This window comes from Sminthopsis crassicaudata, chromosome 1, assembly GCF_048593235.1.
Source record: "Sminthopsis crassicaudata isolate SCR6 chromosome 1, ASM4859323v1, whole genome shotgun sequence".
Taxonomy (NCBI): domain Eukaryota; kingdom Metazoa; phylum Chordata; class Mammalia; order Dasyuromorphia; family Dasyuridae; genus Sminthopsis; species Sminthopsis crassicaudata.
Window position 1 is genome coordinate 276,432,568 of NC_133617.1, and position 24,069 is coordinate 276,456,636.

The 24,069-nt window shown below is 33.0% G+C and overlaps 1 protein-coding gene across 12 annotated transcripts in view; it reads left to right on the forward strand.

Moving 5' to 3' along the window:
- Positions 1-24,069, forward strand: part of C1H8orf34 (chromosome 1 C8orf34 homolog) — a 391,674-nt gene that overhangs the window by 14,555 nt on the left and 353,050 nt on the right. For 3 of the 12 annotated variants that reach the window (XM_074278844.1, XM_074278842.1, XM_074278843.1), the window contains exon 1: positions 13,977-17,484. The exons of 5 other annotated variants lie outside the window; for them this stretch is intronic. In XM_074278844.1, coding sequence (XP_074134945.1) covers positions 17,404-17,484 — 81 coding nt within the window. In that variant the 5' untranslated portion in view covers positions 13,977-17,403. Of the gene's footprint in view, positions 1-13,973; positions 17,485-24,069 lie in introns of those variants that run through there. 4 more of the 12 variants (XM_074278848.1, XM_074278846.1, XM_074278847.1 and 1 more) reach the window with 3 other exon arrangements.

Sequence of the window (24,069 nt, forward strand, 5' to 3'; positions counted from 1 at the left end):
GTGTGTGTGTGTGTGTGTGTGTGTGTGTGTGTGTGTGTGTATATATATAAAATTTACATAAAATAACAAAGTAATTTTGAGGAAGTATCATTAGCTAGCAATGGGAGATTAAAGAAAAACTTCATGTAGAATGTAAAACTAGAGCTCACTTTTGAAGGAAATTAGTGATTCTAAGAGGAGAGGATAAGGAGCAAATATATTTCTGACATGGGAAACAACCTAAGCAAATACTTGGAAATGAAAAATGGAGAATCTTACATGAGGGAACAGCAAGAAACCTAGTTAACCTGGGTCAAAAAAAGAGTTTGAAGAGGAGTAATACATAATAAGACTGAAAAGATAGAATGGAGCAGAGTTCTGAGTAACTTCATACGTCACAAAGGAATGTGTATTTGATCCTAGATGTAGTAGGAAGCCAATGGAGTTTTTTGAGTAGGAGAATGGCATGGTAAAATACATACTTTAGAAAAATCATTTTGAATTCTATGTTAAAGATAGAAAAGAAAAAAAAAAGGAAGCAGAAAGATCAAGAGCCTGAATTGGGAGTCTATCTTTGTGAGCAGAGAGAAAGGGATGGATTGGAGAAATGTGGAGAAATGAATGATAAGATCTGTTTAGACTAGTAAAATGAGGGAGAGGGAAGATTCTAGGATGGAATCAATGTTGCAAGTACAAATGATAAATGTATGGTGCTATCAATACTAATGGGAGAGCGCATGAGAGGAGTGGATTTGGAGGAAGAGATTATGAAATCAATATTGTAGATCAGATCTACTTATTCTGTGTGATTCACTCTCTGAGCTTCCTGCAGAAACCAAGGGATGATTGAAGAGGCAGGGTTTGGGACATAGTGACAGTTAAGGATTTTATCTGCTTAATTACTGTAAGGTTATATTTAGGGTATGCTCCAATGCCTGGTGTAACCAAGAAAAGAGACAAAATGGAGTTGGATTTAGGAGGGAAAGATAGTGAATTTGTTTTGGAAAGAAAGCCCACTTTGGTTATCTCTGGGAGGACAGAATTTAACTCATCTTCCCACCTTCTGATGGGTTGATCACAGACTTTTAGAAATCATTCAATAAACCTTTAGAATTATGTCACAATCTCCTGGTTATGCATAGCTGTCCCTTTCCATTTTGGAAAACATTGTTTTAAAAGGTTTAAGATGAAGCAAACATAAAAATCACCTCTTTCCTTACCCCACCCTGATTTTGGTCTGTGACTTCCTCCACTTCTCTTCTACCTATGAAATTACATGTATGTATGTATGTATATGTATGTGCATACATGTGTGTATATACACATATATACAAATATATACATATACATACATATATATGCATATATAGAGAGACTTTATACCAGCACAATTTTCCTTAAATTAGTCATGACAAAAATTCAGAACAGAAGGGAGTACAAGGGATAATGTTGTAAAAAATTACCTATGCATATGTACTGTCAAAAATATTATAATTATAAAATTAATAAAAAAAATTGTAGAAAAAAAGGGAAAAAATAGTCGTGGCAGTCAATATTCAGGTACACTTGTCAAATTGTACTTTGAAACCATTTTTTTTCTTTTTAGTAAATTTATTCATTCTTTAATACACATTACTTTATGAATCCTATTGGGGGAGAAAAATCAGAGCAAAGGGGAAAAACCATGAGAGAGATTTTTTAAAAAAGTGAACATAGCATGTGTTTTTTACATTGTCTCTGTTTTTGTTTTTTTTGTTTTTTTTCCTGGATGGCATTTTCTTGTCCAAAGTCTAGTGGGATTTCTTTGGATCACTGAACTATTGTGAAGAACCAAGTTTTTCATAGTTGATCATCACACATTCTTTATGTTATTGTCGTACAATGTATTCCTGATTCTACTTGTTTTGCTCAGTATCAGTTCATGAAAATCTTTCCAAACCTTTCTAAAATCAGCTTTTTCAACATTTTTTATAGAGCAATAATATTCCATTATCTTAATATACCACAACTTGTTTAGCCATATCCCAATTGATGGGCATTTACTCATTTTCCAGTTCTTTGCTATCACAAAAAGAGTTGCTACAAACATATCTATACATTTGGGTCCTTTTCTCTCCTTTGGAAACAATAAATTGATTTGGATGACATGAACCACTTATTGTAATATTTATAACAAATGTTCATTTGAAATGTTGTGTTCCATATACATGTGTATATGTGTATACTCTCAGAACATTTGTGCACTGGAAAATATAGGATCATTTTGGTCATTTTGTGTATTTAATACTATAGTTCAATGCTTTTTAAAGCATTTTGTTTATTTCATTTCATTTTAATTGTTTTTTGCATTTCCAGTTCATAAAATACAACAATCATGCATTTATATGGCACAAAATTATTGCATCCATTCATTGCCCTGCATTGTACTCTATGACTTTTATTTTCTGGCTGTAATACTTGGATCACCTTAGCTATTCGTAGGGAAAAGGGAAATGAGGGAAGAAGCTAAGGGACATTGTCTTCAAGTTTAGAGCATGTATGCCACTTTCTTATTAAAAGGGCTACATAAATGTCTGCTACTAGCCAAAGATTCAAAAAGTCAATACTCCCTGTTTTAGACAGCCACTATTTTAAATAGCTAATGATATCATTTTCTAATTTTTAGTTTATAGGAAGTATCTTTCTATTTTTCTTTCCTTTTTGCTCTGAAAAGGGACAAGGGATAGTGTGTAGACTTCCATGTCCTGCCGACTCTGCCAAATGTTAGATTAGAATCATGGAAAAACAAGGAACATCAAGATTATTTATTTCTAGCAATAGAGGGAATTTTTGGCAATAGAGGGAAATGGCTATTTTTAGGAGAAACCTTGGGCATCACATGGTCAATCCACAGGTAAGGTTCCATGAGTTAATTAGGGCAATGTCTTTTATTTGTCCTGCTCTTAGAACTTATAAAGTCACATGTATTTATGCAGTTATTTCAAAATAAGTATTGGTTATTGCTTGCCTGATTAAATGCTTCATATTTCAAGTTCTTCTGGACAAGTTAAAAAATATTCAATATTATAGCTGAAATCAAGAAAAAGCCTATGTTTGTTCAAACTATTACTATAAAGTTGTTTTTGTTTTGCATTTTTCCACCTTCTATAACCTCTCTGGTCCCTTTGAAATTTAATTCTATGATCTTTTGATCCCATGGAAATAATAACAATGAATAGCTGAAAGGCATTCATAATTTATACTCATCTAATTTCTTGGCTTTGGCTATTCCTATTATACCGATCACTTCCTAATTCAATTCAATTCAATACATATTTATATAGTGATTACTATGTATAAGACACTTTGCTAGATATTAGGAATCAAAAGAAAAAGAAAGAAAAAGAAAAAACACCCTCTACCTTTAAGGTATTTGCATTTATTGGCAGATATAACACATAAATGGCAATTCAAGAACTGTAAACCAGGGGAATCAGAATAGGCTGACACCTGGATTGACTCTTCAAGAATGCTAGGGATTCTAAGTGACCAAGACAGATAGTGCATTTAGAGGAGATTAAAGAGAACACTGAGTATAATTAAAACAAGCAATGGAATAAAAGCTAATTAGTTCAATGACTCTTAGAGAATATAATAATAGCAAGGGCTAAGATTAGGGTTTGTCTGTATCATGTTTGTCTGTATCATGGCTCAATTTTTTTGGCTGGATATCCTCACATGTTAGATCCTCAACTGAATCTGAATCTTATGCTCCTACTTTACATCTAATATTGACTACAGTGTTATTCTTCAAATTTACGTCATATTTAACAAATTCAAAACAAAACTCTTCATTTCCTCTTTTTCAAAATATGTTTCTTCTCAACTTATCTATGTGATTTCAAAGTTTAAAGGCAACTTGGAAATTATATAGTCCCATTTTTTCAGGCCAAGAGAAATGATGTCCCTAGGATCGTATAGTTATTTAATGGCAGAGCAAGAACCAGGATCTGGTCTCCTACATTCTTTCCCACTGTTGGTGGCAGACAGTTGTATAGGTATTCAGAAATGAATAATTAAATCAATTTGATAATTATCCTTATCTTTTTATTTTTAAATCCTGACTCAATCTTTACTCTACTAATGGAGTCTACATTGAAAAATAGTATATTTTTAATAGTACTATTTTAAAATAATATTTTAACATGGAGAGAGTGCATGAAAGAAGTCTTAAAATACTTGAAAAAAGTAATTTAATGGATATAATTTATTCTAAAGATTATTGAAATATGATTTAAAAGAATAGTTTCCAATTTTGAAGTGCTCATATAAAAAACATTGTGACTCCATGTAGTTCATCAAAAATAAACTTATACTTCAGCCTGCAGCCTGCAGCCTTACATTGCATAGGGAAATGTTTTTTATATTGTTTTGAGTTGGGTTACTAACAGAGGCTTGGAATCCCCATTCAGAGGAGATCCTAAAAACTCCACAAGCTTTCATTTTATTTCCCCACCAACGTTTCTAAATGTGCTTGTCATGACATTGATTTGTGAAACAATAGCTGTCAGCAGATGCTATCTATTGTTCTGGATCACCAAAATGGCAGTTCAGGCTTTTTACCAGTGAGTGAAATCGGGCTCACTCTCTTGTAGGAAAAAAAAACCAAACAAACAAAAATAAAAGCCAACAATAAAGAAGTAGAAATGAGCATGAATTCAAACAGATTATTGATTATATATACAATGCTCTTTTTAGATATTCCAACACAGTGCATTAAAACTTGTTGGATCAATGCACATTAATGTTACTTAATAATTCTCTGAAATGCAATTCATCTAAAAATAGATCAACTAATGGCAAACAGAACATTTCTGTACTGATTAAAATTAATTTTTACATCTTCCTAAAGCAACAGATTTTGACCTTCAAGAACTTGGTATCATGTACTGTTTTCTATAATGATGAATTATAAAGCATTCCAACTTTTATTTGAAATGTCAAAATCCCAAATCAGAATAAATAATTTCTATAACTAACACTGAAATTATTTGAACTTATCATGTCAATATGGAAAAAAATAGGATATAAGCTTACTAAAAAATTATAGTTAAAAAGCTAAAAAAGAGAAATTTATAATTGAGCCAGTGTATCAATATATTTGATCATTTATATTAGAGAATTATTATCATTTTCATGCAAATTTAATGTTTTCTTTTATGAATTTCAATGGAAGATTCAGTGACAATTTATTGCAGAAGACCTATAATATAAGGGAGGAAATTTTTCATATATCTTCTGAAATTAGATGTTTTTTTTTCTCTCTTCCAATTTGAACAATATAGTAATCATGATGAAAACAATGTACAGTTGACTGTTCAGACATAACAAGGTACTTTTAGTATGAGAGATAATATGGAAAAAAATTGCATCCATTTTTTTTTTAGTATTGAATGAGAACTGTGTTCACTTATATTCTCAAGTATTGAGTCCTTTTTTTTAAAAAATTACAATTTATTTAGTAACGCGAATCATTCACTAGAAATGCAAAATTAATGCTGTGATCAATGTGGTACTTCCATACATGATAGGCCATCTATCACTTTTAACTTCTTTCTTTTTTCTTTCTACCTTCAAGTCTAAGTCTTAATTCAATGGTACTCTCTTCAGGTTTTTCACAAGAACCACTCCTTTTAGCTTAAAGTATTGTCTATCTTTGTGCTCTGCAGGAGAAAACCAAGGAATGTGCTTAACCTTGCTCTCAATCCTAATTCCTATCTTATTCTTCTATCACAGCATATCTGCTCTATAGATTTTTAAAGGTAATTTACCATAAAGACTGAAGGAAGAACTAGAATTCCTAATATATAATAGCAGGCTAAAGTGTTAACATTTCACAAGCTTAAAAGTATAGATAAGGATACATTAAAAAAACAAACAAACAAACTTGAATTAGGTATCAAGAAATATAAAAATATACATATACAAATATATATCAAGTAGTTTCATAACTTTGAGCAAGTCATAATTTATCTAAATGTAATCCCTTCCCCATAGCCCATTGGCATTGGATCTCTCCTCATTGATGGATATGAATGGCCTACCATTTGTGAGGGGCAAGCTAGAATTGTTGATAGTAGAAGAGCTTCAGCCAGTTCCCCCCCCCCCCCCAGGATTCCTCAATCTGCTTCTCTTCTTCAAACCTCAAGTTGTTTCTGGCACTTTTGGCTTTCACCTTCAAAAAAAGAGGCCAATCGAACTTCAGGTTTCTAAGGAACAGTCTCTCTAAAGACATAGGAAGAACTGGCAATCTCCATGATATCCCCATTCCCAGTTTACTACACTAGAAACTGAGGAGCTTTTCCTCTGGGGTGAGATCAAAGACAATCTCTCTTGGTTAAACATAGTTATTTTGCTCTTCAATGGGAAACTCTGTTTTATCTGATATATATATATACTATATATGTACATACATACATAAACACATACATATCTATACATATATATGTGTATGTGTATAAATACATATACACACACATATATACATATGTATATCTTCTCTGATTTCTGCTTTGCTATGATTGAAAAATGGATTTATTTGCTATTTTATATATATATATATATATTCATTGTAGAACTTGTGCTTGGCAGGAAAAGGGTCAAGCATTGGATGTAGAGTTTGGAGAACAGTGGAGAGAAAAGAGACTAGAAATATCTATTTTTCATCTATTTGAGTCACTCAATGAGAGCCCTAGCCATAGGTGAACCTCTTTATACTTGGGGGTCTTCTACATATAGGCATCAGTTTTCTTATCCAAAAAATGGAGATAACAAACAGGACGATTGAGAGAAAAGGACAATAGAGAAGTGTGTTACTATTACTTGTAGTAATAGTAGTAGTAGTAATAGTAGTAGTGATAGTAGTAGTGGTAGTAGTAGTATTGTCATTTCTGGTCCATAGCACCAACTATGTATTTTTTTTTCTTTTTTCCCTCTTTCTATTTCCACTCCCTTTGAAATTTCTCTTCCCCATGATACCAAAGATATCTTAATTACTAGATGTAATGATCTTTTCTCAGTCTTCATCTTTTTTGACCTCTCTGTGGTATTTAGTACTGTTGAATACTCATTTCTAAATACTTGATATAACCCTGTATGGAAACATTGCTGAATTTTCATAACATTCCTTTCTTATTGCTTTTCTCTTACCTATTTGGTTATTCACTATGTCTTTTGCTGTATCATCACCTAATTAACTGTGGCTATATGCCCCAAGGATTAGCTAGCTGGTACTGTGATAGAGCACCAGGCCTCATATCAGAAAAATTAATCTTCCTTATTTCAAATCTGGCCTCAGATCCTTACTAGCTGTAGGACTTTAGACAAGTCACTTTTTCCTGTTTGCCTCTGTTTTCTCATCTTTAAAATGTGTTGGAGAAGGAAATGATAAACCACTGTAGTATCTTTGCCAAGAAAATCCCAAAATAAACTTATGAAGAGTTTACTGAAAAACAACTGTGTAAAGGGCTAGAACTGAGCAATGCACTTGGATAATGAAGCACGTGAGACTAATTGCCAATTGGACGGTTCCCTATTAACTTGTTTGAAGGTTGACCCTCCCCAGCTGTTTTGTGCTGACTTGATTGGTGGGACAAAGAGGGGGAAGTGACTTGTGTGGGAGGAGTAAAAGAAACGTGGGTGGTGGAACTCATGCTCACTCGCACTAGTGACCTGGAGTTGGAGGCGACGGTAAAGATCTAGAATAAAGACATTTAGTGATCCTGACTCCTGCTGATTTCTGGGAAGATAGAGTTCCAGCACAACTGAACAACATGTTCCTCAAAATTCTGTAGCACTCTTCTCTATATATTCCTTCTCTGATGGTTGTCTCTTCAGGTACCATGTATTAATTTCCCACTGTGTTGTCAGATCTCTATATCTCACCATGGATCCTTAAATCTGATCTATCTAAAACAAAACTTAATATCTTTCCCCATATTCTTCATAATCCCAACTTTCCTTTTCTGTCAAGAATACCCCTGTGCTTACAGTTGCCCAGGTTGACCACCAGAGAAAGTCTCCACTCTTTCCTTTATGATATATAGTCATTTGTCAAATATTATCAATTCTACCTCCACAAACTCTTTCCTGTCTTTGTCAACTTCATTTTGAGAATTTACTGATGCCCAGAATATTTCAACAAGCTGCTAATTGATCTCTGCATTGAATCTTTCCCTTTTCCATTTGGTCTGCCTCACAATTGTCAAGGTGAAATTCTGAAAGCATGAGTTACTGTGCCATGGCAGCTACCTTCTCAAAAAGTTCTATTGTCTCTAAGATAAAATATAAGCTCAGCTATTTGATATTAAAATTAATTCACAATCTAGACCCAGTCCACATTTCCAAGCATATTATACATCCTCTTGCTATACTCAGTGTTCCAGGAATGAAAAAACAAAACAATAACAAAACTAGCCTCCTTATCATTCCTTATACATAACAGTCCATTCTTCTGCCTTTCTTTGCAAGGTTATATTATCAACTTAAAATCATTAATTAAAATAATTCTTAGATTGAGCTGCTGCTGTTTATCTGCAATTGGTCTTGGTAAGCTGATAGGTGTACCTTAGGGCCAACAGTTGCTCAGACAGTCTTTTTCTTGATTAGGGAATGCAATCATTTATTATTAACTCAGGATGATGAAGGACCTTCCTCCATACCTTCTGCTTTCTTATAAGATCCAAAGAATATGCATCATCAGAAACTATTGCCTAAGCCTGGCACATAGGCAGTATTGAGTTAACTATAAATGTTAAATATATTTTTAGTTGTGTTGTATACTAAACCTTCTCTGAAATGTGACTTGGTGTTTTTTCAATATATATCAATATATACCATAGAGATATCTTTGGATTTTTAAAGATTAATTGGAGTTGAGGCTCTGGAAGTTGCAACTCAACTAAATTCTTTGATTATAATCACCACAAATATTCACTTAAAAATCAGTCTAGCTAAGCTGAGAAAACCTCATCACCAGAAGGTTGGTTGCCAGGTAATGAACTTTTCAGGTCATTGAAACTCATGAAACAATTTACTAAGGCATGATAGATTGTTATCAATACTTTTGGTGAAGTTGTTTTTACCTACAAAATCATGGTTTCTTGAAATTGTTTTTAAAGAATACGTTAGTAGTATTTTTATGTACACCTATGTTTCAATATCCACCTACACACGTGCATGTGTATGTGTTTTCTCTCACACATAGCAGTTAAGAAAAAAAAAAAAACAAATATAGTAAGCAGAACTGATAGAACATATAACATTTGGCACCAATAGTTCTTACTGCTCAAATAAAAAGAAAGGGGTACTCATGTGTTCTCTGGAAACAAGACTAATTATTGAATTTAATATGAGTGCAGCTGACTTTTCTTATTATTTTAAATTACATTATTTTATCCATTTGGCTTGTTTTTCTCCTGTCACCAATCTATACAGATCTTCATATATATATATATATATTTCTGAATTCCTTCATTTGCCCATTCTATATTCTGGCAGAGTACTGTCTAATGTTTGGGAGTGGGGAATAAATCTATGATGTAGGTATACACATTCTCATTATTCTATGATTCCCTCTTGCCCCTTTAAATGCCTCTAATTCTATGGAAAAACCAGATTATGAGTTTGCCACAGAACCCTATGTTTACACATTTGTGATATCTTAAGGCATAATAATATTTCTTTACTTTCATGTGGTAGATTTAATTCAGTTATTCCCCAACTGATGGACATCAATTTTCTTTCTAGATGTCTTTTTCCTATTATAATAAGGGTAGGACCACCATGAATAATTTGTATGTGTGAGACCTCTCTATCTTTGGCAACTAAATGATATACTGAGTAGAATGCTACTTTGGAGGAAGGCAATTTTAAATTCTAATCCAACCTTAGACACTTAATATTTATGTGATACTGAGGAAGTCATTTAATATTTTTTTAAACTTCAATTTTCTCATTTGCAAAATGAAGGGTTGCACTCAATAGCTGCTAAGTTATAAATCGTACATCTTAAGATTGTTGATCTATGAAATTGATACACATTAACATGGGTGCTATTTTTAAAAAATAGGATGTTGATTCATGTTCTTTCATTATTCAGTCACTTTCTTGGAGTGCTTATCATTTAAGAAAGCTATATAAACTCTCCAAAATAATGTTTACCTTTTTCTTCACTTTAGTATTAAACTCGAATTGTAAACTTCTTGAAAGCAGGGATTATATTTTGCCTCTTTTGTATCCTCATTGCTTAGTAGTGTCTAGACCATTGTAGGTGCTTAATGAATGTTTATAGAATGAATTGACTGAAGTTCACATTTGTTTAAATCTTTTTTTTTTTCTTTTTAAAACTATTATTAAAATATTCTCTGAAGCATCTAGGTGTTACAATGCACAAGACTACTAAATTTTGATTCAAGAAGACCTGATTTCAAATCCAATACTAATTATGTCACCTTGTGCAAGTCTATCTGATTGAGTTTTCTCATTTGTGAATTGGAGATAATGATAATATCTATAACCCAAAGTACTTGTTAGGATAAAATGATACATTTGAAAAAGTATTTTGTTTTTTATGATTGTAGCTTAAAACTGTACTGACTTTTGCAACATCTTATAAAAATGCTAGCTATAGTAATTAATAATCATAATTATTATCATTCTTTCTTTTCTTTGTTTTTCTCCCTTGATGATTTAAGCTTCTTAGAATACATGATCACAGACATTTCCATTTCTTTCTCTTCTTAGTTAGATTTTGATTACATTTTAATTGATTAGATGATCATAAAAATGGGAGCTTTGTCACAAAACAAGTTTTACTATGACTCAGTGCATCTCATTTGTGATAAGAAACTATAATTTATTTATCACTTTCAGAAATGTATATTCATGATTTAGGATAGCAAATTATATTTAAAACAAATTTATATAACTTTTATGTTGGGTGCTAATTTGTAGGTTAAAAAAAAAAAAACGGATGGGAGCTATTAATCCTTGTGACTCATATTTCCTTCTCAAAGGAGCCAATTATAGAATCAAACTTTTTCTGTGAATTTGGACTAAAACACAGATGTTGTAGAGGCAAATTTAGATTTCAGAATAAATAGAGCTTTGGTTCAGGGTTAAAATTTATCAAGACATTCATTCTTTGTCCCCACAATACACACGGGATTGGACAGTAAGGGCATTCAATCAATAGAATTCAATTGATTGAATCATCCACATGTATACTCAGGCTAAATGTAAAGAATTGAACTTTACTCTAATTTGATCAACATAAGCTTTCTGATTCAGGTGGTAACCTCTAGGATTCATGGAGGCAGCCAGTATAATTGCAGTGGACATCTATAAATAGAAGAAAGAGTAGGTCATTTTGGATTCATGTGCTGTGCTTCATTGTGCATTTTTGTTTTTTTGGCAATACTGTAGTAATGTTGGATTTGAGACCTGATCTTCTTTGCAACCAGTGAAATACATTTGCTGAGGAGAAGAGATTTTCTTTGAACCAATTGTTCCAAGGGAAATTGAACTGGTTGGTGTTTCAGGCTTCATTGCTTACTATATTTAAAAAACAAACAAACAAACAAACAAACAACAACAACAACAACAAACAAAACAAATAGCAATAACAATAGAAACAACACACACACCATGCATATGTATTCAAACAATGTCACATTAGAATTTAAAAAAAAAGACTTTTTTTCAATCCCTGTGGCACCTCAAATCTGGTGTATTTGAGACTCAGTACTTTCAATCTACTGTGGCTAATACTGATTCTGAAGTACCCAGTAAGGGGGAATGTACTATTGCCTTTTGAGATCTCCCAAGATGTTGTACTAGTGGAAATAAGACATAAAAAGGAAGTTGCCCCATCTAAGAGGCAGACTTCCTTAGGAAAACATGCTCTCAGGGATGAGCATAGTGGAGACCCATACTAATCCTCTACCACTTTCCTCTCAAGGATGACAAGAACGAGAGGACTGAGGATAGATTGCCTCTTTAATATTCTAGTCCTGGTTCAGATACCAATTAAAATTGTCCCCTAGGCTGATGAGAACTAGTCAGAAAATACCTACCTGCTCTTTGGTAAAGAAGAGGAGGTCTTCATCATATGATGAAGCTTGTGCTCCACAAGACTTCAGTTCACAGTTAGACACCATGGAGTATAAAAGACCTGCCTCTTCTCTTTAAAGAGTTGATTGAACATTAACTTCAAAATTAGATTACAAATATAAAATTTAGCATTAAATCTTATATTTATATAAGATTTATATAACCATATATAACTAAATGTTATATATATTTACATATATATGTATATATGTGTATGTGTGTATATGTGTATATATGTGTGTGTGTATATATATATATATATATATATATATATATATATATATATATATATATATATATATATATATATATATACATATATAAAACCACTATAACCAATGTAAAAAGCCAAGATGCCATTATGAGAGAAATGACCAAAATGAATGCTATATTCAAAGTTTAAGCTGATCCAGAGAAGGAAAAATAAATCACTTTATTTACTTTTGCCCTTCTGATACGTCATGATGTTAGTTGGAATTATTCCCATGACTATCACTTTGTTTTAGGTCCCATTCACTTCTTGAATGGACTACTTTAATATTCTTCTATTAGTCTTTCTGATGCTAATTTTTTTTTCCTTTTCCAATTTGTCTGTTGTAGTCATCAGCATAATATTCCTATGGCATGGTTCTGAACATGTAATTCATCTTCCTCAAACTTTTCAGTGACTCTCTCTTGCTTTCATAATAAAATATAAAGGCCTTCATCTAACATCTAAAGCATTTTACAATCTGGTTGTAACCTCACAAGATAATAAGTTCTCTTAGAACAGGCACTGTCTTTTGTCTCTTGATATTCACAGCTTTTAGCACAGTGAGTGGTGCGTATTAGGTGCTTAGGAAATATTGACTGACTGACCCCTATTCCCTGCCTTATTTCATGGACTCTCCAATTCAGTCAAATGGTAATACAGGCTGATCTTTAAACTTTTTTCCCTTTTTCTCTGCATTCACAAAGGGACATGTTCTGTGCCTAGAATTTATTCTTCCCAAATCCTGTCTGTTCTCCTGGAAAGTACAGTTCAGGTACCATTTCCCTGGGTAGACTTTCTTTGTAACTTCTAGTTCAAGGATTATTATCTTTTTTGTGTGTGTTCTGGACTCTTGGCAGGCTGATGAAACATAATACTGTTATGGTTTATATACATTCATAATTGAAGAAAATACTAAACTCTGTAAAAAATAAAGATATACATACATATACACACCTATGATATAATACATATATGTCTGTCTGCCTGTATAGAAGGATAGATAGACAGACAGAACAGATATCTAGATAGAAAGAAAGAAAGAAAGAAAGAAAGAAAGAAAGAAAGAAAGAAAGAAAGAAAGAAAGAAAGAAAGAGAAAATTTCCTCTATTCAGGTTCATGGACCTTCTTGATATCTATGTATAAATCCTTTGGCAGGTCTGTGGATGCCAGGTAAAGAATGCCTTCTTTAATTATTAAAATTTTCTTCCATTTTAATGTTCCTTAGAGCTTTTTATAAGAGTTCTCCTGCCCCAGCTAGTTCTATTTATTCACCTTATCCTAACTTCTAGCCACATAAGATAAAACTTCTCAAGAGCAGGAATTTTTTTTTAATTTATTTGTTTTTTGGGGCAACTAGGTGGCGGGGGGCAGCTAGGTGTCAGGGGGCAGCTAGGTGGCAGCTAGGTGACGCAGTGGATAGAGCACCAGCCTTGAATTCAGGAGGACTCGAGTTCAAATGTGGTCTCAGATACTTAACACTTCCTAGATGTGTGACCCTGGGCAAGTCACTTAACCCCAGCCTGGGGGGGGGGGACTGAAAAAAAAACTAATTTATTTGTTTTTGTCTTGATAGATATTTAATAACTCGGAAATAACAAACAATGAGCATTTGTTTGTGGACCCAAGTGTGATATACCATATTTGCTTTCCAAAAGCTTTGATTTGAGTCCTGCCTCTAACATTTGCTAGGGGATGAGTGCTTTGGAGGATTCTTTTTAATTTTTCTAGGCCCCAATGTGAAATGATAATTAGAGAACAGGCTTAATAAAACATATGCTATCTTCCTCACATAGTTCTTACAAGGCTAATGCTTTGTCAAACTTAAAACATTATATAAACGTGAGTTAGTATTCAGAATAGATTATAAACTCCATGAACACGGATTCAGTGTATGTTTGATATTTTTATATCTTTCAGGACCTAAAACAGAACCCAATCACCAATCTATCACTAAATCAGCATTTATTAAATATCTGCTATATTCTAAGTACTGGAGATACAAAACCAAAAAAGATGTCATACTTTTCCTCAAAATTTTTGTATATTGTATCAGCATGTAAAAATAGTACTTTATCAACTTTATCTCATTTGCTCTTCCTAGCAACTCTAAGGTAGGTACTATTATTATTCATATTTTAAAGCTAAACAAGATGAGAAGTTAAATGAATCGCATGGCTAGCAAATGTTATTATTGGAACTCTTGTCTTATGACTTCAGGTCCCTTACTCTATCCATCACACTATCTAATATTTACTCCATTAATATTGTTTGACTTGAATTGGTTATAGGCCTCTATTGGTCTATGTAATTGCTTCAGTTTAATATTTAATATAAAATTAGTTAAGTGGCTATAAAAATTGCTGCCAACCTCTAAATATGAATTTTACCACCTGAACTTTAAATACCTTTTGTTACATATAAATGTAATGAAGCATGGCATTTGCATATAAATTTCAGAGCAGGTGGTATAGTACTATATGAAATGTATGAAGAGACTCATTTTTACAAGATGTTTGAGTAAGAAATATCAGGTTCTGTCTCTGTATTTCAATACTTCACTTAACATCATTTACTGGTTGTACCAGAAAAGGATACTGGAAAAAATGACACCACAAGAATTGCTTAACTCCATGATTTGATTGAGTGAAAAGAGGGACAAGATAGCAAAACAAAAGCAAAGTTGCTATGGCGTGATTGGTTGCAATGTCCTAATGAGGCTGTTGCCAAGGAGTATTGGCTGGATTAGGCAGGCAGCATTTTGAAGGGTACCATAGTCTCTGTATTCCTTTATCCCATCATCTTTGTTTTCTTTCCTGAAGAGACGATAACATGTTTCATTTGCAAAAATGTTTATCATTCGGTGTCTTGGTTTGTTCCCGAAGTTTATTGGGAATGGGAAGAGACAAATAATAGTTAAAAAATAAGTTTGAAGAATTAAAAAAAATATATAAGATAAGGAATCTAACATTTAATAATGTTTAACTAATTGTTGTATAAATTTCTGCTTATAATGTCGGTAAAAAAAAAGTAATTAATTGCTGAAAAGACAGTCTACTGAGGACTTTGCCAGCTTCATTATTATTTAGCTACAGAGCTGTCAAGTCAGCAGGATATGGGCAGTGGTTTAGAAGGACAGAATATGGATCTAGGATGCTTTCCGTCCAGCTGATGCCTATTGAAGGCATCAATAATTCATTGATACCCAGTCCCAGTTTATATTATGTGTTAACAACTCAAAAGGTACAACTTGGTAAATAGCTTTACTTGGGGATCTGATGATCTGAGCAAACATTTTATATGCAAAGGCAATTTGAAAATAAACTGATTTAGCTGTAATTTCCAGACTTGGAATAGCTAATATGTAGTACAGTCTATCAGAGCGATTTAGTTGGTATACAAATGTGCTAGGCTATTCTGTCCACAAATGTTTTTATTTGAAACATTAACTCTCAAATGTTTCTCTGGTTATGTATGATTTGGAACCAAACTGAGATTCAAGTCTAAATGACTGGAAGAATGGTTGTGCCATTAGTAGAAATAGAAAAATCAGGAAGAGGATATAGTGTAGAGGGGAAGAGAAGATGAACATGAAGAAAGGATGCTGAGTGGTTATTGGGAGAAGATTCTGAAAGGGGGAAAAAAAAGGTAGTTTCATGAACAGTCCTTTTTATCTGTTTTACCTTATTCGGGGAATTTATGTATGTGTGTGTATGTGTGTTTAAATTCTGAATAAAAAAATAAAAAAGGAAAATAAGTCATATAGAGTTGGGAAGTAGAGAGCTAGATTTATCTCAGTTTGTTGTCTGCTCTATACTTTGTCTCTGCTCTGCCCTCTGCTATGAAGCAGCTCCAGCCAGATTGGATGGGCTTTCAGGCAAAGTTGGAAGCAATAAAATAAACTTAAGCATCTCATTGCTCAGGAGGAAATTTTAGAAAGTAAAGGGTGACAGCAGAACCAATAAGTAACATCCTCCATCAGTACCATATATATAAACTAAATTATCTGTTTGGTATTTTGCTATTTAAAAAAATATATTATTTTGTCAACTGGAAATGATCTCACATTGGTCAAATAAAGGGTATAGAATTCAGTTATTTGACCAATTTTGAATTGTCTTCTAAACGTGAGCTTATATTTTGGCTTACATTTTATTAAACTGTTTCAATTACTTTCTGGTAGTATTAATTCCACTACCTTGTTCTTTTCAGCAGCGGGAAGAAATGGAAAGCACAAGAAATAGTGGTAATACTAATAATAATATCTGGAATTTGTAGAAAGTATTTAGACTTTAATAATGATTCAAATACTCTTGTTTGCATTGTTGTTAATTCTAGAGAGCAAAACCTGGAGAGAGAACTAGTTAAAGGCCTCTATTTAAAGAGAATTACTATAGAATAGTAGACAAAAGAGCCAGCCAGGAAGACCTGGGTTCAAATTTTGCCTCTTGCATATATTAACTAGGTGATATAATAGAGCACCAGGCCTGGAATCAGGAAGATTCATTTTTGGGAGCTCAGATCTGGTCTCAGACATTAGCTGTGTGAGTTAAATCACTAAACCTTCTTTGTACTAGATTTTTTATTTACAAAATGAATTGGAGAAGGAAATGACAAACCACTCCAGTAGCTTTGCCAAGAAAATCTCAAATGAGCTCACAAAGAGTTGGACATGACTAAAAACACTAAATGACAACAGCAGTATTTGGTGGGTTTCTTCCCCCTTACATCAAGCCTAAATCTGTCACCCATATTACTATGTGACTCTAGGCTAAGCACCTAACTTCTCACTTCTCTTAGACAACTCTCTAAAATAAGTGTTATTAAAGGCTTATGGAGAAATTACAAAAGGCATTTGTAATAGGAAAACAAAATCACATTTAAAAATTTTTCACTAACCTAAAAAATAATAGTTTATTTATTTCATTTATTTTAAAACTTTATTCTGGGAACAGGTCCATAGACTTTCCTAGTCTTCCAAAGGATCCTCTGGCACCAAAACATTAAGGACCCTGCATTTAAGATGAAGTTTTGGAAGTGCTCAATATGCATTGGCAGTGGGAATTGGAAGATGAGTAAATTCCCTCTATTAATAAAATTACAGGTCAGTCCTACGTCTAATCTAGTTCTTGCCCAGAGGCAGCTAAGTAGCACAGGGGCTACATCACTGGGCCTGGAATCAGAAAGACCTGAATTGAAATCCATCCTCAGATACTTATTAGTTGTGTATCCTTGGGTAAGTCACTTAATCTCTGTTTGTCTCAGTTTCCTCACCGTAAAATAGGTTTAATAATAGCATCCTCTCATAGGATTGTTGTGAGGATCAGATGAAAATTTGTAAAGTGCTTAGCACAATGCCTAATCCATAATAGGTACTTCATAGATGCTATTTTTCTTTCCCTTTCCTTCTCTTCTCTTCCCTTTCTTTTCTTTCTTTTCCCTTCCCTTCCTTTCCTTTTCCTTTTCTTTCTTTTCCCTTCCTTTCTCTTCCCTCCTCTTCCCTTTCCCCCATTTTTGCATTTGTAAAATATAAATAATATTTATAATATATACCTCACAGAGTTGTGATAAAGAAAGTGGTGTGTGGACCCTAAAGAAGTATTGAAATGTGAACTATATCAATGAGTGTTACAATGTAAAAGTGAACATTCTTGGTCTGAGAAGAACAGGTCCTTAAGATTTTATGAAAATGCTGTGTGAGAAACTGAAATAGCATTATTGTTTTGGTATGGCTACTTTCTAGTAAACTATCTAGTCTTATTGATGTGGTGGTATAGTTAATCACTTTGAAAAGTCTAGGGAGAATCTATGAACCTAGGCAATTAAATATCAACACAACACATTAGGAAGTTAGTGCCAAGGAACTTTGGCGTGCAAAACCCTAAAGCAACAGAAACCATGTTTTTAGTTAGTAATCACCGAGAAATTCTTTGCAAAAAGAATTCCTTGCCAAAATGTCAGGAAAGCTTTGACCAGGACAACCCTTAAGACACCAGGCTCTTCTTGGCATCAGGTCAAGCCAAAGGAGAAGAACTTGCCCATTGGTTGTTACTGGGACTCTTGGATAATGTTTCCCAAAGATGGACAATCAAGAGGAGATTCCAGTTATAGTAAATGGTCAATACTTAATAGGGGTCTTCATTTTCAAAAGGTTGGAACACTTACTTGACAGATAGAGATGTAGAGTTCTTGGGTTGGGTAGTGTTGGAGGTAGTGTGCACGGCTTCAATGGAAATAGTATTTGGACTTAAAAGGGTTGCATCAATACAAACTTTCCAGTGCTCTTTGTGGCTCTGTAGTTTCACTTATTTTTAGAAGATAATTTGAGGACAAGAAAGAGTTACTTGTGTCTGTGTATACCCCCTCAGAGAGTGGGTGAATAAGTGCTACTTACCATGTTCTGCCCAAGACCAATAGATACAAGAATGTCAAAGATCAGGGTCACATAGACACAATGTTAGATCCCCTAATTGATGACAAAAATACAGGAAAGAATTGGAAGAAAACTCAGAAGTCATTTTTAAGGAAACAGCTATTGCTGATATTGTAAAAGAAATTAGTATATATATATATATATGTATATATATATATATATACATAAAAGCCAGACCATACAGGTCAGTTGTGAATTAAAACTCCCAAATCGGCTCCCTTCCCCCAGTGTTTGGCAGCAGTCCCTTTTTCCCAGGGACCAGCAAGGGGAAGAAAGAAGAAAGAAACTTGCTCCTTTCCTCCCGATTAGTGTCATTCCTCTTTAGGAGGGCTGGAGCTCTGACATATGATATCTCTATCTCTATCTCTATCTATCTATCTATCTATCTATCTATCTATCTATCTATCTATCTATCTATCCATCCATCCATCCATCCATCCATCCATCCATCCATCTATCTATCTATCTATCTATCTATCTATCTATCTATCTATCTATCTATCTATCTAATGCTCCCTTTGCCCAAGACTTCAAGCATCTTGGCAGAAGAGCTAAGCACAGAGGAATTCCTTAGGAATACATATTATATAGGGAATATAAATACATGAGAAAAGCCACCAAAATCCTAGATTTCTATGACAGTACTATACTACTCAGAAATGTCTTCTAATTCTTTTTCTTTTACACATTTGAGGATATCTAGCTCTTTAAGGGAAACATAATTTGTAATTAAGCAATAACAAAACAACTACTTTTATCATCTCTGTTCTCAACATGGGATAAAAGCACACTTAGGGTCATTGTTGTCTTTCCACCTCCCCCATAATCAAATGCACACAACATGCATATAATGATCAGTTACTGTGTTGCAACCCACAGTCATACTGTGTCAGAGACAACATGATAAATTAAAAAGGATCTTGATCCTAGTCTTGTCCCAAATATTAAGTAGGTATATGACCTTGGACATGTCCTTCAATACTTTTGGGCTTTGATTTTCTCTTTTGTAAAATGAGAAAGTTAAATAAAATGATTTTGAGCTCCTTTGAGCTCCTATAGTACATATTGTCTGTACTAGTTCATATAATGCTTTGCTTTGTTTTCATGTAATAGGTTTCTGTTTCAATGATCATTAGATTATAGAGATCTTTGATTACTCCGCTAGAAGTGTTCATTTATCTGTACTTAGTTGGAATCTCTCTAGCCTACCAAATTTATCACATATACAGATAATTTTGAATAATTTTGATAGAAGAAATTAGAACAGCCTCTTATTAATTCTTGAGGCAATCATAGAGTCAGGAAGTTCTGGATTCAACTCTTTCATTTTACACGTACTTGTTTTTTGATCATGGACAAATGATTTCCCTATCAGTTTTTTTCAGGTAATTCTCTAATACTGTAAAGTGCCAAACACTGACATGAAGTTAAATAGATAGGTAAATAGATACATAGATAGAGAGAAAGAGACAGACAAATAGATAGTTAATTGGGCAGAGAGATGATAGATGGGTACACAGATTGATAATGGATATTTGAAGAAAAGCTACATAAAATATATGATTCTGATTAATATATATACATATATGTATATATATATATATATATACACATAATTTCACTTTAAAAAATCTTCTACAGCATAGTGCTTTGCACATGGTAGGCATTTAATAAGTATTTGTTGAAGGAATGGACAAAATTAAATATCAGTTCAAAAATAAATATTCTAATTCCAGAATATAGACTGCTTCATTAGAATAATATATTAAGCAAGCATTGTAGTTTTAAAAAATACTTGAATATCTTTAGGGTTTATTTTAATGGGGTTTGACATACACTTGATTGCCAATCTATTCTCAAATTTAAGAACTAGACCTTACCAAAGTATATTACTGTGTTCCTATTTTCTCCAGAAGTTATTATGACTCTGAAATGAAATTATATTCTTTGCTTCAGTTCAAAGACTGAATCATAGAAATATTCCCTCAGGAGAAAGAAAAAAAAAAGACTTGTTTCTTCTTTTAATTTAGTTTAATCAATAATCATTTCCTCCCAATTGATTCAGCAATGCCCCAGTTATCACTTACAATTCATGAATATATATACTTTGTTGTTGTTGGGGGTTTAGGAGCTGAATTATCCTGTCACTCAGTGAAGGCTCATTGAATTGAATTGATGACTCTTTGTATTAATTATTTGAGTTGCATTCAAGTGCCAAAAGTTATTTCATTATATTTGGTGATTCTTAATTAAAAAAAAAAAAAAAAGATTACTTCTAATTTTGAATGAAAGGTAAAGATGGCAGTTTGGTGCAGGAAATACAGGATTCTAAATTAGAGGATCTGAGGCTAGAGCTTGAATTGTTATTTACTAGTCATGTGATCTTGGATAATATATCTAACCTCTTTGGGCCCCACTTTTCTGATTTGTAAATGGGATGGAATTATGATTTGGCTAGGTGATTCTAATTCTAAAGTATGTTCCTATGGCCTTAAAAAAAAAAAAAAAAAGGAAAAATAATTGTACTTTCTAACTTCTCAAAGCCCTTTTTCTCCCTTCCTTTCCTACTGAATAACTGCCTCATATTGAACTAAAATGAGCCTATAAATAAGAGCTCCCTTTTTATCCCTTTTTTATCTTATACCATTCATATGCCTTCTATTATTATTTTCTCTTTTCAAGGATACCTCTATATTCTAAGTTACTCAGGCTCAATGCCTAATTATAATTCCTTACTCCTTCCTTTCACCCTTATATTCAATCAGTGTGTTGTTATTGAGGATTTTAGGGCTAAATTCTTCTGTTTCTCAATGAGGATACAGTGAATTGAATTGATGATTCTTCAAGATAATTACTTCAGTTGTATTCAAGTACTGTGAGTTATTTCATTATATTTAGTGATCCTTAAGAGAAAATATATTAAATCTAATTTTGAATAAAGTATAGGTATTGCAGTTTGGAATAACTGTGAACAAATATTCCTTCACAGAATCTCCCATATATACTCCCTTCTCTGCTTTGACACTGCCACCATCATGATGCAGGTTCTTATTACCTTCAGCCAAGACTATTGCAGTAATCTTCTGATTGATCCTACTACTTCAAATGTCTCCCCACTCCAGGTCATCCCCATTTATCTGTCAAATTGTTCCTCCTAAAGTGCAAATTTGACCATGTCACTCCCTGTTCAAAGTAATTTCCTATTACCTCTAAGAGCAAATAGAAACACCTTTATTTGACTTTTATAACCTGGCTCCTTCCTATATTTCTAGTCTTAATTTATTTCATTCTCTTCCAACTACTGCAAGATGCAGTGAAATTTGCTTTCTTAATGTTCCTCATACAAAATAACCTATCTGTCACTCCCCTACTCTACCTATCACAAGATCTAAAATTCTCTGCCTCCTCATTTCTGTCTTCTGAAGAACTTCATAGTTGTTTATATTTTCTCCATTAAACTGTGGGCCCTTTGAAAAGGGATTTTTTTTTTTTTTTAACAACCTTTTACCTCAGAAACTTGTTACTGGAAAAACTAGCTGATGAGTTGACTTTAGATAGACCTTGTTTTGAATGACAAAGGCTAAAAATTAAGGACAGTAAAAGAAAATGCTACTCCTTTTTGACCTCAATCCAGTTAAAAGTATATTTTTTGAGAGGAGAAGGGTAACACCCTTTTGCAATATCTAATTAATGAAAGTAATGGATTTGAGATTTCTGTGAGAACTCATCTGATTAAATTCTAGAAACAAGCTTATTAATGTCAGCAAAATTTCCAGAACAAGTCTGGATCCTAAAGAAATTTCTTTCTATTTATGTGTACTATCTATATCCTTGAGATATGGTTCCTTCTATGTTAGAACTACCATACAAACAATAACACAAATTACTAGTAAATGATAATAGAATTTTACAAATCCAATAGTATTTTATCTTCACAAAAATATTGTAAATATTATGTATAGGATTTGCTGTTATAAGTCCGTCAATGGGCAGGTCAGTATTTGCAAGCTATACAAAATATAATGCAACTTCAAATTAACTTAACCAAGAAGATTATGATTTCTACCTTGGTTTAGAATAGGATGAGGATTGGGACTAAGTGCTCCTGCCTTCTCTATGAGTATACTGTTTACTATATGTAAAAAAAAAAAAATTGCACTCCCTAGAGGTGTTATATTCTTTTGGGGATTTAGAATAAAAAGTACCTTTCCTAGATACTCCAAGAGACCTTGTATCTTATGGGATAGGAAATTGCTTACTTTTCAAATTAATTTTTTTTATTTTAAATATTCTTTTTAAATTTTGAGTTCCAAATATTTCCCTCACTTCCACTCCTCCCCAACCCAATGAGAAGGCAAGAAATATATTAATTCTACCTGTAAAATCATATAAAATATATTTCCATATTATATGTATGTATGTGTGTAGACATGTACACATAATGCAAAATAAAGAAAGTGAGAAAGTTATACTTTGATTTGCACTCAGAGTTCATCAGTTCCCTCTCTGGAGATGGATAATTTTTTGCTTCATTTATTTATTTATTTACATCCTGAGTCTGATGTAATGTGATTTTGGGGTCCCCTGAGCTTAGGGCTTCTGTTCTAATGAGTTCTTCCTCTTCTGGCTTTGGAACCTGCCTCAGGAAATTGCACACACCCAATCTATCTGAAGACCACCCTTAATTCATCTGGAGATTACTTCCTAGCCTTACCCTTGGGTCATAGAATTGCCATATCTATCTATCTATCTATCTATCTATCTATCTATCTATCTATCTATCTATCTATCTCCTTGGTACTGTCTCTTTACTAGATTCTACTTAGAATTCAGTTTGCTCAGTAATGATCTCACATTACTTTTAATAAACTTTTGCCCTTGACTAAGAGATGGGTTCAAGCCTGCAGATTCTTTTGAGACACTTCATGATACCAGTCTGGGACTTTTGGAGTCCTCCCTTCTCAACCTTAACAAGTCCTTTGGAATTATCTTGCTTCATTCTATTGATCAGAGTAACTAAGCCTTTCAGAATTGATTATTATTACAACATTGCTGTTACAATGAACAATGATGATCTCCCATTTCTTCTTATTTTACTTTGCATCAGTTCATGTTTTATCATATTTTATTCTGAAAATCTCCCTCTCATCATTTATTATGGCACAAGAATATTCCATCACAATCATTGTTCAATATATTTGATGGGTATCCCTTCAATTACAATTCTTTGTTATTACAAATAGAGCTACTGTAAAT